This window comes from Exophiala mesophila, assembly GCF_000836275.1.
Source record: "Exophiala mesophila strain CBS 40295 unplaced genomic scaffold supercont1.6, whole genome shotgun sequence".
Taxonomy (NCBI): domain Eukaryota; kingdom Fungi; phylum Ascomycota; class Eurotiomycetes; order Chaetothyriales; family Herpotrichiellaceae; genus Exophiala; species Exophiala mesophila.
Genome location: NW_015622509.1, coordinates 2,469,783 through 2,484,179, shown reverse-complemented (window position 1 = coordinate 2,484,179; position 14,397 = coordinate 2,469,783). Strand labels below are relative to the sequence as shown.

General features: G+C 52.2%; 3 protein-coding genes across 3 annotated transcripts; 1 reads left to right on the top strand and 2 right to left on the bottom strand.

The window, feature by feature from the left end:
* Positions 1 to 14: 14 nt before the first annotated feature.
* Positions 15 to 1,249, bottom strand: PV10_08752 (NAD(P)H:quinone oxidoreductase, type IV). The gene is made up of 3 exons (XM_016373824.1): positions 1,114 to 1,249; positions 907 to 992; positions 15 to 825 (listed from the first exon to the last, which is right to left on the bottom strand). The coding sequence occupies exons 1-3, from the start codon at positions 1,138 to 1,140 to the stop codon at positions 324 to 326; spliced, it is 615 nt and encodes a 204-aa protein (XP_016220735.1). The 5' UTR covers positions 1,141 to 1,249; the 3' UTR covers positions 15 to 323.
* Positions 1,250 to 2,552: 1,303 nt separating this feature from the next.
* On the bottom strand, positions 2,553 to 5,549 carry PV10_08751 (uncharacterized protein; the record flags this gene model as incomplete). Its single annotated transcript, XM_016373823.1, has 1 exon — positions 2,553 to 5,549. One exon carries the CDS (start codon positions 5,547 to 5,549, stop codon positions 2,712 to 2,714), a length of 2,838 nt encoding a protein of 945 aa, XP_016220734.1. The 3' UTR covers positions 2,553 to 2,711.
* A 2,510-nt stretch (positions 5,550 to 8,059) lies between these two features.
* On the top strand, positions 8,060 to 14,395 carry PV10_08750 (uncharacterized protein). The gene is made up of 2 exons (XM_016373822.1): positions 8,060 to 9,390; positions 9,447 to 14,395. Exons 1-2 carry the CDS (start codon positions 8,685 to 8,687, stop codon positions 13,976 to 13,978), a joined length of 5,238 nt encoding a protein of 1,745 aa, XP_016220733.1. The 5' UTR covers positions 8,060 to 8,684; the 3' UTR covers positions 13,979 to 14,395.
* The last annotated feature ends 2 nt before the right edge of the window (positions 14,396 to 14,397 follow it).

The window sequence follows — 14,397 nt, the reverse complement described above, 5'->3', positions numbered from 1 at the left end:
GGTAATGCGTGCACTCTTTTATGAGATTTGTAGCATGGATGGTATATTGTAAGCCGCACTTTAATGCGGCCGTTTCATTATCTAAATTGTTTTTTTCTCGCATATATATTCGCCGACTTCGAACAATTGGTCGAGGAAGAGGATCGTGTGTAAGCTCAGAGGATGACACACTTCTTGGGCAGTCCACAGGGGCCACCCTCGTCATCCTTGTCAGTCTTGTTAGCCGAGGAAGCAGCAGCGCCATTACCAGCAGCAGGTGTTGATTTTTGAACCTGAGGCTCAGTTTCGGGCTTTGAATCTTCGACCTTGTCACCGCCATCTAGTCACGCAAAATTGACCTTGTTGACGATGTTGAAGAAGGACTTGCCCTGCTCGGTGGCAAGGGCGATTTCCTTCTCGCTGGGTGATCGGCTGCCGTCGGCGCCGGAGAAAGTGCCAGCACCCCAAGGGGTGCCACCACGGACCTCTGACAGGTCACCGAGGAGGGCAAAGGTGGTGGCATAGCCCAAGGGCACGTAGATCATACCCTGGTGGACCCAGGAGCTGAGGGCGTTGATGGCAGTGGCTTCCTGACCACCTCCCAGAGTTCCGGTCGAGATGAACAGGCCAAAGTATTTGCCGTAGAGGGCTCCAGACTGCCACAGACCTCCGAGGCGGTCGATGAAGGTCTTCCACTGCGCAGAGTAGTTGCCGTATCTGGTGGGAATACCGAACAGGAAGGCATCGTACTCTGTGATCTTCTCGGCCGTGATCACGGGGACACTGGTGTCCGCGGGAGGAGCGTGCATCTTGGTCAACACATCGGCGGGCAATGTCTCGTCAATTCTGCATTACGAGCCACGGGTTAGTCTTCTCGTACGTTTGGTGGATGCGTGGGTGGGCGTGAAAAGTCTCTCTCGGACATACCGGTAGATATCGGCGGTGCCACCAGCAGATTCAATGCCAGCCTTCTCAGCGGCGGCCAACTTGGCAACGTGACCCCATGTCGAGTACTGTATGATAGACCAGTCAGTATTGCATGTTTTGATCATTGTGGTCACAGCAGCGATGTGAACGCTGAGGTTGAGTGGACGGGTGGGTCAACAATGAGGGGGGACGAGCGAAGTGACATACGTAGATGATGGCGATTTTGGGAGCCATTGTGAAGCTTGAAAATGGAGAGTTGGATCAAATGAAGCTGAGAAAATGTGTTAAGAGTGCGATTGGGAAGGTGTGAGGCAAGCTCTCCGACGAGGGTCCTCGAGTGCTTTTTGTATGTGAAGCGCAAGGACCAAGAGGGAGGGCAGTTGCACCGTCATCTGAAGTGGGTCAAAAGTCTATATTCATGTGGACCTGGACCAATGTAGTAATCAGCAAGATGCTAGTCATTACGAAAGGCAAACACGGCGGGTAGGAGCTCAAGAGGCGCTCGGCCGAGTGCATTGCTAAGCCCTTAGCACAATACGAGAGGGGGATCTTCAGGGAGTGCCCATGACAGTCGATATCACGGAAACACGCTGGAAAAAGATGACACTGCGAGGGAAAGAGCATTGGAGTGTTTGGCGGGGTTGCTTGGACCCACCCACTTGCCTCAAGCTAAGCAGGAAGATGGAGTACGCGATTCATGACTGATGTCTTTGAAATCTGAAATTGAAGAGATGCTGAGACACTATGGAGAAATTCCGTGCTCGCAAGTAGGCATGTACCTGGGCATGAATTTCTAAGTTTTACAATAGCAATCACGACATTAAACAGGTAGTGTAGGAGTTGAGGATCTCATGGCAGGGGCAGCATGATGGTTGCTAGGACACTAACTTGATTACTGTTGGTGGCTGCTTAAAGCTGCCACCTTTTACTGGGCTCGTGAAGCTCCCAAACTGCCAGGTACGAAAAATCGATTCTACAAAGGGTCTCGGCTGCCACGGTAATGACGGTCATGACGGTCATGACGCAGTGAGAAAGACCGAGCTTGCTTGGGCAGTTGCGGTGGGTGGATAAAGGTAGGGAAGGCACAGGGGCCATGAGCACTCGTAAAGGCATCGAGATGCTACGGCAGGCACCATGGGCAGGCCAGGAACCTGCCTTCCTTCACAGATTTCTGCTTATGGAAAGCTGACATAGAATTGCGCAAGCAAATGCCGCCAAGGGTCCTGCCTTCCGCCAATCACAACCGTCTATCCACTGACCGTGTGCGGAATCTGGCCTCTGCCTCTTTGTCAGCCGCAGCCAGATGAGACTGGCCACTTCATCTCAGCAACCACCAACTAACGGGCGAGCTACCAACGACCAACCGCACCCACCGTGTCACCACGAGAGTCAAGATTAGCCTAGAAGCTCAAACGTCTAATGTTTCTACCCTCTGACGAAACAAGACTCTATCGCACGCCCAGTACCTTCGGAGACCTTGGAACCTCTGCTGGGCTTTGTAAGAGTGCATCCATCCACCTCCTCAACCCACACCTATGCCACGCCACGCCACGCCACGCTATGCCGAGTCATGCGCATGCAGCTACCTACGGAGTACAGTAGGTGTACAGATTTTGACGCCGGCATAGCTTGTCTTGACAAAGGTCCATCTATCCACCCGGATCAGAGATTACTTCTTCCAATTCGAGACGATGCACACCGAGAATAGCTCATATCTTTTAGGAATGCTGATTCTGCGAGCTGCAGGGATATTTCTACATTTCAAGCCCTCGCAACGACTTCAAACCTGCCCTAACGATCCAAGATCACTCCTCTTCCCACTGAGCCATCTGCTGTCTCTCCCAAATCCTGGTTGCACCTCTCACGATGATTTCCGCCTTGCTCAGAAGTTTTCCCTTCAAGTTTTCCAATGCTTCCTCATCCGAGTACGGTCTCCTGCCCTGAGCCTGCATCATGACTGGCACCAGCGCCGCCGGGTCTGCTTCACTCAATGCTGCAACAGTTTTGAACCCATTCTCCCAGAAGGCTCGAGCCATCCGACTTTTGACAAATGGAACTTGGGCCATTTCCAAAAGGTCTGCTCGTGCCCCAGCCCGGAGCCGGTCCAACATGTGTTCCAAAACTGCGCCGAGCATGCCCCATTCCATGCGCTCGCAAAATTTGATCATTCCAGCAGCAAACCCGTGACAAGTCTGTGAGAGTGTCTGTACCTGGCCACGCGCAACGTTGTATTTCTTGCTGATACGATGCACCGACATCTCGTTGCAGAGATCGCGCAATTGAAAGGCAGAATATGCCCGCCGGTAAACACGTGAAATCCGAATTTCCTCAGGCGTGTTTTCTTTCAGCACGCCCCCACTATTGACCAGTCGGTTGACAAGCGCAGGATCGACTCCAATAAGTCGCATTGCGCGCAACCCGCTGTCGTCCAGCAAATCGAGCTGATTGCGGAATGTTACCCACGAAATTTCCGCCAGCCCCATTGTCTGGACTGGTGTGAAGAGATAAATAATGTGCAGATCACCGTCCATTACAAACGATTCAATCGCCCGTTGCAGATCGGAATACACAAAAACTCCGTCCTCGGGGCTGAGCCCACTTGCCACAACCGCTATCCCTAGCTTGGTAGGTTCTAGACAGTGCTCATACTCTGCCTTCTGAACTAACTCGAGTGCGATCAGCTCATCGACGGCTTTGCCAACAATGTCCCCAAGCAAATTTGGAGCGACCGTGTGCCATAAAAGTGAACATTCGACATAATCGTCAAGCGAATCGCGACTGGACGCCATCCGTATCGCAATAACCTCAAGGAGGGCCCTTGTGACCCCACGCTTCTCCGACGTCAAGCAACTTTGCACCGGAGGCATCTCAGCCTCGAGCAATGCGGCAACACCTTGCAACTCGTAGTCCTCACAACAAAGATATGTTTCCCCAACTTCATCCTTGCCTTTCCGACCCGCTCTACCTTTCATTTGTCGAAGCATTGCAGGGCCTACCATCTCGCGACCCATACGCGCACCGTTGAGAATAACTCTCCGTGCGGGAAGGTTGATGCCAACAGCCAGACTGCAAGTAGCAACAATGACTTTCAACGTTCCAGAATCGTGGGCATTGGAGATTATTGATCGTTCTTCTGTGGTGAGTCCAGCATGATGAAACCCAACGCCAGCCGGAATGGTTTTGCCCAGGATCTCCTCAAACCCGTCGGGAAGAGCAAGCAATGAGGCCAGAACGTCCTGTCGTTGGCTCCACGCCTCGTCTGACCATGTGGATGTGGGCATTGCCTCGCTGATCAAAACGGCCATTCGCTCAACACCCGCCCTGCTATTGCAAAAAACCAAAGTTCCATGCCCAGCGACGGCGTTTTCGATTGTCAAAGCCACTACCGAGTTTGTCACGCTGTTTCGGAGCTCAAAACTTTTCGACTGGCCAATTTTCCTGCAAGGTTTGGCGTTCGAGCTAGGTGTTAACATGCCTGCTGAAAGTTGACTGGCAGTCAAGAGAAATTGTTTGGCATTGGCCGTTGGGTATATCCCATTCTCATACACGAGATGTTCCTCGATTGGAATTGGCCGGTATTTTGCGACATAGAATTTGGCCTTGAGCCAAGTCGCCACAAGCTGTAGATTGGGTAGTGTTGCGCTCATGCCAACGATTTGCACCTCAGCGTCCAATGCCAGAAGTTTCGTCGCGAGCAGTTCCATAATATATCCACGATGCTCATCGTTGAGCATATGTAGCTCGTCTAGTCCAACAGCACCAATATCTCCGTACTTCCCATTCTCAATTGCCGAATTGACCAGAGCATTCGCCTTTTCAATCGTGCATACTGCAATATCCCAATCAAACCAATTAACTTGGAATCGGCTCCCCCCAAAGAAACCAGCCACGCGGATGGCACGGCTTTTGGGACGTTGCTGGAAACCTAACGATTCAGATGACTCGTCGGTTTGCTTTAATACTCCATCGACAAGACGTCGAAGCCACTGGAGTTTCTCTTGGACCAGTGCAACATAAGGCAACACCAAGATGGCCTTCTTGCCCGGATTTTCGATGACCTTTTTCAGGAGAAGTACATCTGCTACCAAAGACTTGCCTCCGCCTGTAGGGGCAGTGTAGACCAGGTTCTGTACTCCACTGAGTAAACCCTGGCCCAACAGGCAGGAAGACTGCCAGGGGTATATTGCCCTTACACCGAGTGCTTCAAAATTGTCGACAAGCTTTTCCGGAAGACCATATCGTGGATGTCGAAGAGTCAGCAACGGATTCTGTGAAGGACCAGGAGTCGAAGAAAAGATTGGAGGTAGTGGAACAATATGTGATTGTGTCTGATGGTTCACATGGTCAAAGTCATCGACTTTGACAATCTTTCCTGCATCCAGGCGAGGTTGAGGCCAGCTTCGACGAGAGTTGCGAGAAGAGGTTTCCACATAGGTAGGCGGGTCTGGGAGTGTCCTTGACGCGGACGTAGTTTGAAGAAAACGCGTGTGTTTCTCAACGGGCTCCGGCTCGTTGTAAGCAGGCCGTTTGAACCCCGCGACCGAGGTCGTCGAATATGGCTGATCGCGTGCCGTCTCTATCGACGTGGTGTGACCATGATGGCCGCGGGCACTGGGATGAACCCTGTACTCCGCAAATGTCATATGATAGTATCAACTCGCCACAACCACAGCGTACGAGGAGTGTGCCGCGGATTGACGAGTGCTGGAAGTTGTGGACGCTATGGAGTGGCTTTAGCCATGAAAAGACGCGTGCAGGACGACGTGATGTGTTGTGGGTGGTGATGAACGGATCTATGTCACTCACGGCTGAGGGGAATAGGAAATTCCGAACCGCTTGCCGCTCTAGTTTGTATGTTCTACGCAGAGGGGAGCAGATTCTCGACCGACGTCTTTTAGGCAGTAGCTGAACAACCCGACAACACTTTAGAAGACTTTGCGATTCGATTCAATCTCGTCATTTCCATTCACAAAGATACCTCTACGTCTTTAGGGGCGAGCGCCTAATGTTTGGGGATTGTCGGGAGTCTGTGGGCGGCTTCTTAGGCGTTGTGGCTTGCGGGCTACATGCCGAGGGGGCTTCACTGAGAGGGCGGACGCCAAGGCTGGACACCTCAAACACCCAACCATACGTACCTACCTAGGTAGGTAAGGTAATACTGTCAGCGCCCAGAATGAGAGCGGGTAGATGCTAGTTAATAGTAATGAAACCATTCGAATGCGCATTGGAAAATTGTCTAGTTTTGCAGAAAACTGTTGCTTTTTAATTCATAGCCAAAACGATAGGTGTATTGTACTATTCATAGAGTTCTGGCGGCAGAGGCGGTCATCGTTGACGAGAAGCCAGCATCGGTTGTGGAGAGCAGGGCTCCAGATCCCGGTTTTGATGCGTGTGCCCCAACGCCACAAGTAGGTGTGGGCACGTGAATTGGCGTGGCGTGGCCTAACTCGGCAAGGCGCGTCGCAATAGCGCCAACCTTGATGCAGCAGCGTCGAAAGTCCACCCTTCCCGCCCTCCAAGATGACTAGCACTTGAAGCTTGAAAGTAACCTGCCACGCCTGCGCGCATGCTTCTTTACGAGAAAACAAATGGTTCTAAGAGTTATTATTTGGCCGAACCACGAGGGGTTGGGATACAGTTCTATGTTCCACATTGTCCTCCCACTAGACTTTGGACTCTCCGTTCCGTCATCATGAACACAAAGGACTGGTGGCCGATGGGATCTAGGACTATCGACAAAAGACAGAGTGTCGGAGTGTTATCATGTAATGGCAGACGTCGGAAATAATCACCCAAGACAATTGCAAAGCCCTACGTAATTTGATTGTTGCATTGACCAGAGGCACAAACGATTGACTGGTATGTGGTTGAAAGAAGCCAGAAACGCTGATCATGTGATGCCAAGATGTGGTGGGCCTTGTGGAATCTCAGGCAGGGGAAAAAAACAAGGATCAGCCCAAGGCGGTCACTGGTGCAGGAACCTCCGTCCATCCCATCGAGACTTCAAGTCCGACAATCAGCAACCAGCTTCGTACCCAAGATTGAATTTTTGCTCAAGTGTTTCGCTTTGTAGCCTGAGGGATGCCTAGCCATCCTCCCAGTCTCCTGGCGAACCGTTCAAGGCCAGATCGATCGTGTCAAGCAATGGCGGGACTAGGTTACATGAGACGCTGCAGTCTGCAGTCAACCACAGCCTTGGGCAGCGGAGCTTAACCCCCGCCTGGAACGAACCCGCCTCTACTCCGTAGGTGTCTTGCGTGGTTCCGTTGACTTCCTAAGCCTCCAACAACATGTCTACATATATTCAGGAAATGGGTGAGGAAAAGTGCAGGGCCTATTTCAGCCTCCTACCTCGTGATGTGAGTGATTAGAACCATGGCCGTGTGTTCCGGTGGTTGCCATGCTCACCTACAGCGACTTTCTTGCCGCCACGTCAGTGAGTGAAAGGTGCCTTGGGTGCTTGGGAGGTAAGAAGTCACAGTAGCAAGCATCCCCGATACCCGAGCGCCAGTCAATGGCGGTCCGTCGGTTTTAGCATGGTTAGCACGGCTAGCATGGCTAGCATGGCACGCATGACCTCCACTCGACATGTCGGCCACCCAGGGTGAAGCAATGCGCTAGTGATGGTCCAAGTCAAGTGGATGACCGTCAAATCTGAACTCTATGGGCTTTCTTTCTCACCTCGACTCACCACTACTGTCAAGTCGTCCATCTGCTGTTCGTGTTCCATTCCACTCCACGTACCTCAACTTGACTCGTTTCGTGTCCTCTTGCCTATCCTTCTCCCCCCATCCACTCATCAATCGCTGTCTACCTCTACGCTGTGGTGTGCGGTCCTTGTCCTTTGTCGTCTTGAAACACACACACACACAATCACACTCACCCCTCTCTCCCTCCCACTTCTATTATAGCCCAGCCCTGGTCTGGCCTTGTCTCGTCACTCGTCTCCTCCCGTAGTTGTAATAGCTTTTGACTCCGTTCTGTCATTTGACAACCAAGAAGGAAAATCCCTGGTGCCAAATGGTAGACTTCGACTTTTGAGATTCCGTGCCATGCCATGACCCATTTGCCTATGGCCCATGACCTATTGTTGTTAGATATCTCGGCACTGTGCCGGCCCTGTCACTCTCAGTCTAATTCTTCCTTCCAACCCATTCTTCGTTCTGCCGGCCTCTTGTCCTTCCCCATCCTGTCCCCGTCCTGGATTTGACTTCCTCCCTCTAACCCTCTTTCGTCTCCCCGACCTTTTCACACTTCATCTCTCTATCCTTTCCTCTTCCTCTTCCTCTCCCAATACCAACACGGCTTTTCACTCATATTTCCCCCCGCTGTCCACCCTGGCCACAATCGCTGTTTATTTGCTCCAAATCACGGGACCTCGTTAGTCCTGCACAGCAATTGCCCGCCCTAGTCACCCGCGGCACGTTCGCGCCTGACCTGGCCTCGCGGCATCGACGCTATATCGACATTTCTTCCCGCCCACCACCTTCTTGTCCTCTCTTCCACCCTAGCAACCATCTACCTTTTATTTTATCAACATCACCTTCGTCGCAACGAATCTAAATCACTTCATTTATCTACGTTGACGTGCTTACCCCCTCACACACGTACACACGTTTCATCTTGCTATTGGCTGCTCCCAAATTTTGTTTGGCATTCCGTCCTGGCGCTGCAGCCTCCTCTTGCAGCAGGGCAGTCGTTCCGAGTAGTCCTGGGTGAGGGCAACCATGCGATAATTCAGCGCTTCTCCCCCCAGCAATCTTCATCCACGACTCGCTATGTCGACAGATGAGAATGGCTCTGTCGTAGCTGTGCCTCCACCATCTCCTCCCAAAGAACCTCCAGCCAACCCTGAGCCACCTCAGAATCATGGGTCGCCAAGCGTGCCTCCCGACAGTATGGACGTTTCGCCTGCACCCGAACCTGCGGCACCCCTCGACACGCCTCAGTCCCAACCTATGACTGCCACAGCGTCATCTTCATCTCAACATCCTCCTGCAGAAAACGTCGACGCCAATGGCACCTCTGCTACAAACTATGGCACTCGCTCTAGAAACCGTACTGGCGGCCAGCGTATCAACTACGCAGAGGACAAGGACTTGGACATCGAACTGGAGGCCCTGACAAAGCCTCAAAGGGCCAGCAAGAGAACTTCGGCTGCCGCGAGCGAAACACACAATTCAACCTCAAATCTGGCATCCGCCTCCGCTAGCAACGATACTCCTGCAGCTGTTGCATCTACCCCCTCCTCCGCACCCACTCCAGCACCAGCCTCTGCCCCTGCACCCTCAAAGAAAAGAAAACATCCTGGCGGTCACCACTCGGCCGGCACGACCTCAGGCTCATCGCGGTCTAAGCATACTGCGTCGATTCCATTCAAAGGCTATGTCGAAACAAACATGATGAGCTTCACCAAGTGTGGTTACAGGCTGAACGCCAAACAGCAGCTGGTCGCCAATGATGGGACGACCATTCAAGCAAATGGTAAGCACGCCTGCCCATTTCTTCTTGTCCGATACTAATGCTAATATTCGCCACAGACCACGTTTATTTCGTCTGCGAACCTCCTGGAGAGCCCTACTACCTTGCCCGAATCATGGAATTCCTGCACCAAAAGAATGATCCTGAGGCCCCCATCGATGCTATGCGTGTCAACTGGTACTATCGCCCCAAAGATATCCTGCGAAGGGTACAAGATACCCGCGTCGTCTTTGCTTCGATGCATTCCGACACATGTCCATTGACCTCAATTCGAGGAAAGTGCAACATTCAGCATCTGTCCGACGTCGGCAACCTGGACGAATACCGAACTCAGCAAGATTCATTCTGGTTTGACAAGTTGTACGACCGCTACATGCACCGTTATTACGAGGTGATCCCTGTCCGCAAGGTCGTCAATGTTCCACAACGGGTCAAGACAGTTTTGGATCAGAGATGGAAATTTGTCCTTGTCGAAATAGGTCGGGGGAGGGAATTGACAAGCGATAGCAAGAAATGTACTCGCTGTGAACAATTTGCCAGTAATCACGACTCGGTGGATTGCGCAGTTTGCAAAAAGACGTACCACATGCAATGCGTCCGGCCTCCGTTACTGAAAAAGCCCGCTCGCGGTTTCGCCTGGGCCTGTGCCGCCTGTAGCCGTGCACAGGAACTCAGGCTGGACTCTCGGAACACTCCTGCCGGATCCGATGCTGCCTTTGGCGACGATGACGATTTAATGGATGACGACGAGGATGACGGTGGTCCCAAGGTTCAGGAGACCAGGGAAAGCAGTGTCACCCAAGAAACTCCTACAGAACCCACCCCTGACCAAATTTTCCAGGCCAACTTGTGGCCTTGGAGATATTTAGGAATTCACTCCCGGGTCGAAGATGCACTCGACTATGACGACCGGATTTATCCTCGAGCAAGTTCGAGACTTGGTCCGCGACACCAAGCCAATGTCAATATCTGGCATGGTCGCCCAGTCGAAATGGTCAAACCGGCCGAAATAAAACGCAAGTACAAGAGCGTGCACCTAAAGGGGAGCAAGTCGGCCAAAGACACCGGCACCGATACCGACAAAGACCAGCGTCAAAAGCGTCCCAAATGGGTCATGGACGAACCGCCGGGATATATAGCTCGTGGGCATGATGAGCCCGTTGAGATCAAGGGCAAGAAAGAGCATACGGCTCAGCTTATCTTCAAGATGCCGAGTGTCTCTCGTTCTACCGAACGTGGCAACGACGATGTGGCCACGCCAAACGACTATGGGAAGATTGTCGATGAATACACGGAAAAGGTGAAGCCGATTGCCGCACAGTATCACGTGCTCGATTGTTCCGTCGATTTCTTGACAAAAGCTGTGGAGAAATTACACGAGAAGGATTTCAACATCGAGGAAGCCCTTCAGGCCATGAAGAACCTGTCTCTGAAAGCCGACTTGAAACAGCCCGATCTGAATCGGGAAGAAATCAAACGATTCGAGGAAGGAGTTGCCAAATATGGCAGTGAGCTACACGCAGTCGCTCGTCACGTTGGCGGCAATGTCAAGGAATCTCGAATTGTCAGATTCTACTACATGTGGAAGAAGACCGATCGCGGACGCCAGATATGGGGTAGCTTTGAGGGCCGGCGCTCGAAAAAAGAATCTAAACGGGTTGACAAAGAGGGTAATGTCACCAAGTTGCTTGACGATGTCGCGGACGACCATGATGATTCCGCGTTCGACGACGATAAGGCGGTCCAAAAGAAACGCGGCTTCGAATGCAAGTTCTGCGCTACTCGCCATTCTCGACAGTGGAGGCGAGCACCTGGAACTCCTCCTGGTACCCTGATTCCAAAAGATGCATCATCCAAGAACAGCAAAGACAAAAGCAATTGGTTGACACTAGCGCTATGTGGGAGATGCGCCTATCTATGGCGGAAGTACGCGGTGCAGTACGAGGACATTGAAGAAATCTCGAAGAAAATCGCATCATCAGGTAGCAGAGCCGCAAAGAGGAAAGTCGATGAAGAACTTCTCCGACTCATCCTTGAAGCACATCAAATGTCCGGCGATCCTATCCCCCCTCGAGCCGTGGACGAGGTCAATAAAGCTGGACTCGAAGTCCCCGCCAACATTATTCAGCCTGATGAGCCTCCCAAAAAGAAAGCGAAAGGTGACAAGGATACAACTGCGCATGGCACGCCCGATGTCGTGCCAGAAAAGAAGAAGGCGGTACCGGAGAAACCGCAAGAACCACCACCGTTGGAGCCTGACCCACCCAAGGTGAAAATTCACCCATGTGCGGTTTGCCATGTCATCGATGTCCCCAATCAGCAATTGCTTAAGTGTCGAGATTGCCGTTTGCATGTCCACGGAGCATGTTATGGAGTGGGAGAGAAGTCAAGCACAGGACCATGGTACTGCGACATGTGCAGGAATGATCATGTGCTGCAGGTCTCGACCACTTATGAGTGTGTTCTCTGTCCCGTCAAGTACACTCAACAAGATCTTATGGAGCCGGTGAAACCTACTCACAAGAAAAAGACCGAGCGCGATCGCGAAAAGGAGCGCATGGAACGCGAAATCATCCAAGAAGCTAGCAGAAGATGGCGAATGGAACAAGAGAGCGCTGGACGTCCCGTTAATCCCAGGGAAGCTTTAAAGAGGACCGCTTGGAACAATTGGATTCACATCACTTGTGCTCTTTGGACAAAGGAAATCAAGTTTGGCAATGCGGAGATGCTGGATGATGCCGAAGGTGTTGGTTTCATACCACCGGATCGATTCGAACCCATCTGCAAAATTTGCGAAGCCAATGGTCTTCCGACTATCAAATGTCATCAATCCAACTGCAACTCCTTTTTCCACGTTGGGTGTGCCCATCAGGCAGGCTATCAATTTGGATTTGACGTGGTCCCCGTCAAAGGCAGTCGAAGAGACTTGGTCAACGTCATGAGACTTGGTCCTGAGACCGGGGTCGTCACAGCAGCTATCTGGTGTCCCAATCATGGTCCCCAGGGCCAGTTTCATGATATGCTCGAATCCACCGAGACAGGACTGACGGCTATGCAATTGTTCGCCCGCACTTACAAGCAAGTGGACACTTCGGTGACTGGCACTGTGCGAAGAGCAGCTCAGTTCACTTTCAACAATCCGATCACTGCACCTGCCGTACAACCACCCCAAAGACGAGTTTCTACCATCAACGGCGTGATCAATGGTGGCCATTCTCTATCGGACAAGCAACCTGGCCAAGATCTCAGAGCATCCCCAGAAGCCGAGTCATCACGGGCGTCCGAGGATGGTCCAAGTGAACCCAGGGCGTTCGAAGCCAGGAAATCAAACGGAAGCAAGAAGTGTTGCTCTTGTTTCACTGATGTAAGTCCTAAATGGTGGCCAATGAGTCAACCTGCTCGACATGGAGTTGACTCGTCAACAATCGCGAATGGGTATCGTACCGACCCAGGCCTTGAACGTGATGGACCAAACGGAATTCGTGACACTTTCATGACAAATGGTGTGGTCAAAGCAGAAGCCATGGATACTTTGCCAGCCAACGTCGCCGATGAGAAGAGAGCGGGGCTTTATCAATGTCACAAGTGCCATGTTTTGAAGCGCGAAGCACCTGCATCACCTTCGCAGATCAAACCTCGCGAGAAGCCTTCCAAAGAACCTGAGCCAGCCCCAGAGCCATATCCTCCATACCAGCAGCCAGCTTATGCTCCTCCGCCTGCGCCACCAGCACCGCCTGTGTATCCAATGAGTCGGCCTGCGCATGAGATCAGTCCAGCTCCTCACTCACATCCACCTGGACCAATTCCCCCCCATCATTCGCCTTGGCAAACTGTTCCTCCACCATGGCCAACATCGTCGTCGTCGTCGTCTGTACGACCCGCTGGTCATCAATCGCCTCCGACAAGTGGACACTACCTACATTCACCGCTGTACCGGCCACCTCCAGATTATGGCCAGCCACCATATAGTCGACCTCCTCCACCTCCGTCGCCGTATGGTGCACCTCCACCGCCACCGCCACCGCCCCCAGCACCTGTTCCATTACCCCAGCACTCGCCACAAGGCCCAGGACCGTATGGGCACCCTGTGCAGCATCACCATGCGCCACCAATCTCGTCCCCATCTGCGCCAAGATACCCTTCACCTCCTCGATTTGGGGCTGAACGGCCTCGAATCCCGTCGCCTAGGCTTAACCTTGGAACACCGAGTCTTTTGTCCCGCCCAGCCTATGCTCCTGAACCTCCTCGTGCAAGCACAATTCCTTCTCCAGTTAATGGCTACGCTATGCCACATGGGTCTGCACCGAGAGGATATGGACAAGCTCCACCGCCGCCACCGCCTCCTATGGCCAGACAAACCTCTAGCGCCCCAACATTAGCTCAGATTACACAGTCGACTGAGCAAGGAGGTCATCAACATTCACGTCAGCCAAGTGCGGAGAGTACGTCGAGATTCTCAGTGCGACCGATACCAATGGAAAGTCCCAATCAACGACCAATCACACCAGCCACCACGGCAGCGTTGAGAGAGGAGAAACGAGAAGGGACAGGTGCAAGTGCCAGCCCCAGTTTGCGAAACTTGCTTAGCTAGTGGCCAGAAACTAAGAAACGCAAACTGAGGAGCAAAACAGATTGATCAGGTCAGGGTATGTGTTAGGTTTTCGGTACTGAGGGGGTTTTCCGTGAGACGACAATGACTTGACGAAGATGTGAGGGGATAGACAAGGAGACAAGGAGACAAGGAGACCGAGCTGGCCTTGTGACGTGGCTTACATGGACCACGGTCCACTGGTGGGAAACTTGCTAAGTCGAGCTACTCAGCAGCGGACAAACAGAAGCCATGATATCTCCGCCTGCGATCTACGCCTGACATGGATATGTTTATGGACATTGACGTATTGAAATTCATGTATGTATGTATAACTATTACCTCGAGGTATTCAAGTTTTGGTCCAGAATAGACGAGAAAATACAAGAACGAGAGGCTTTGGCCAACGATTCGTTACTATG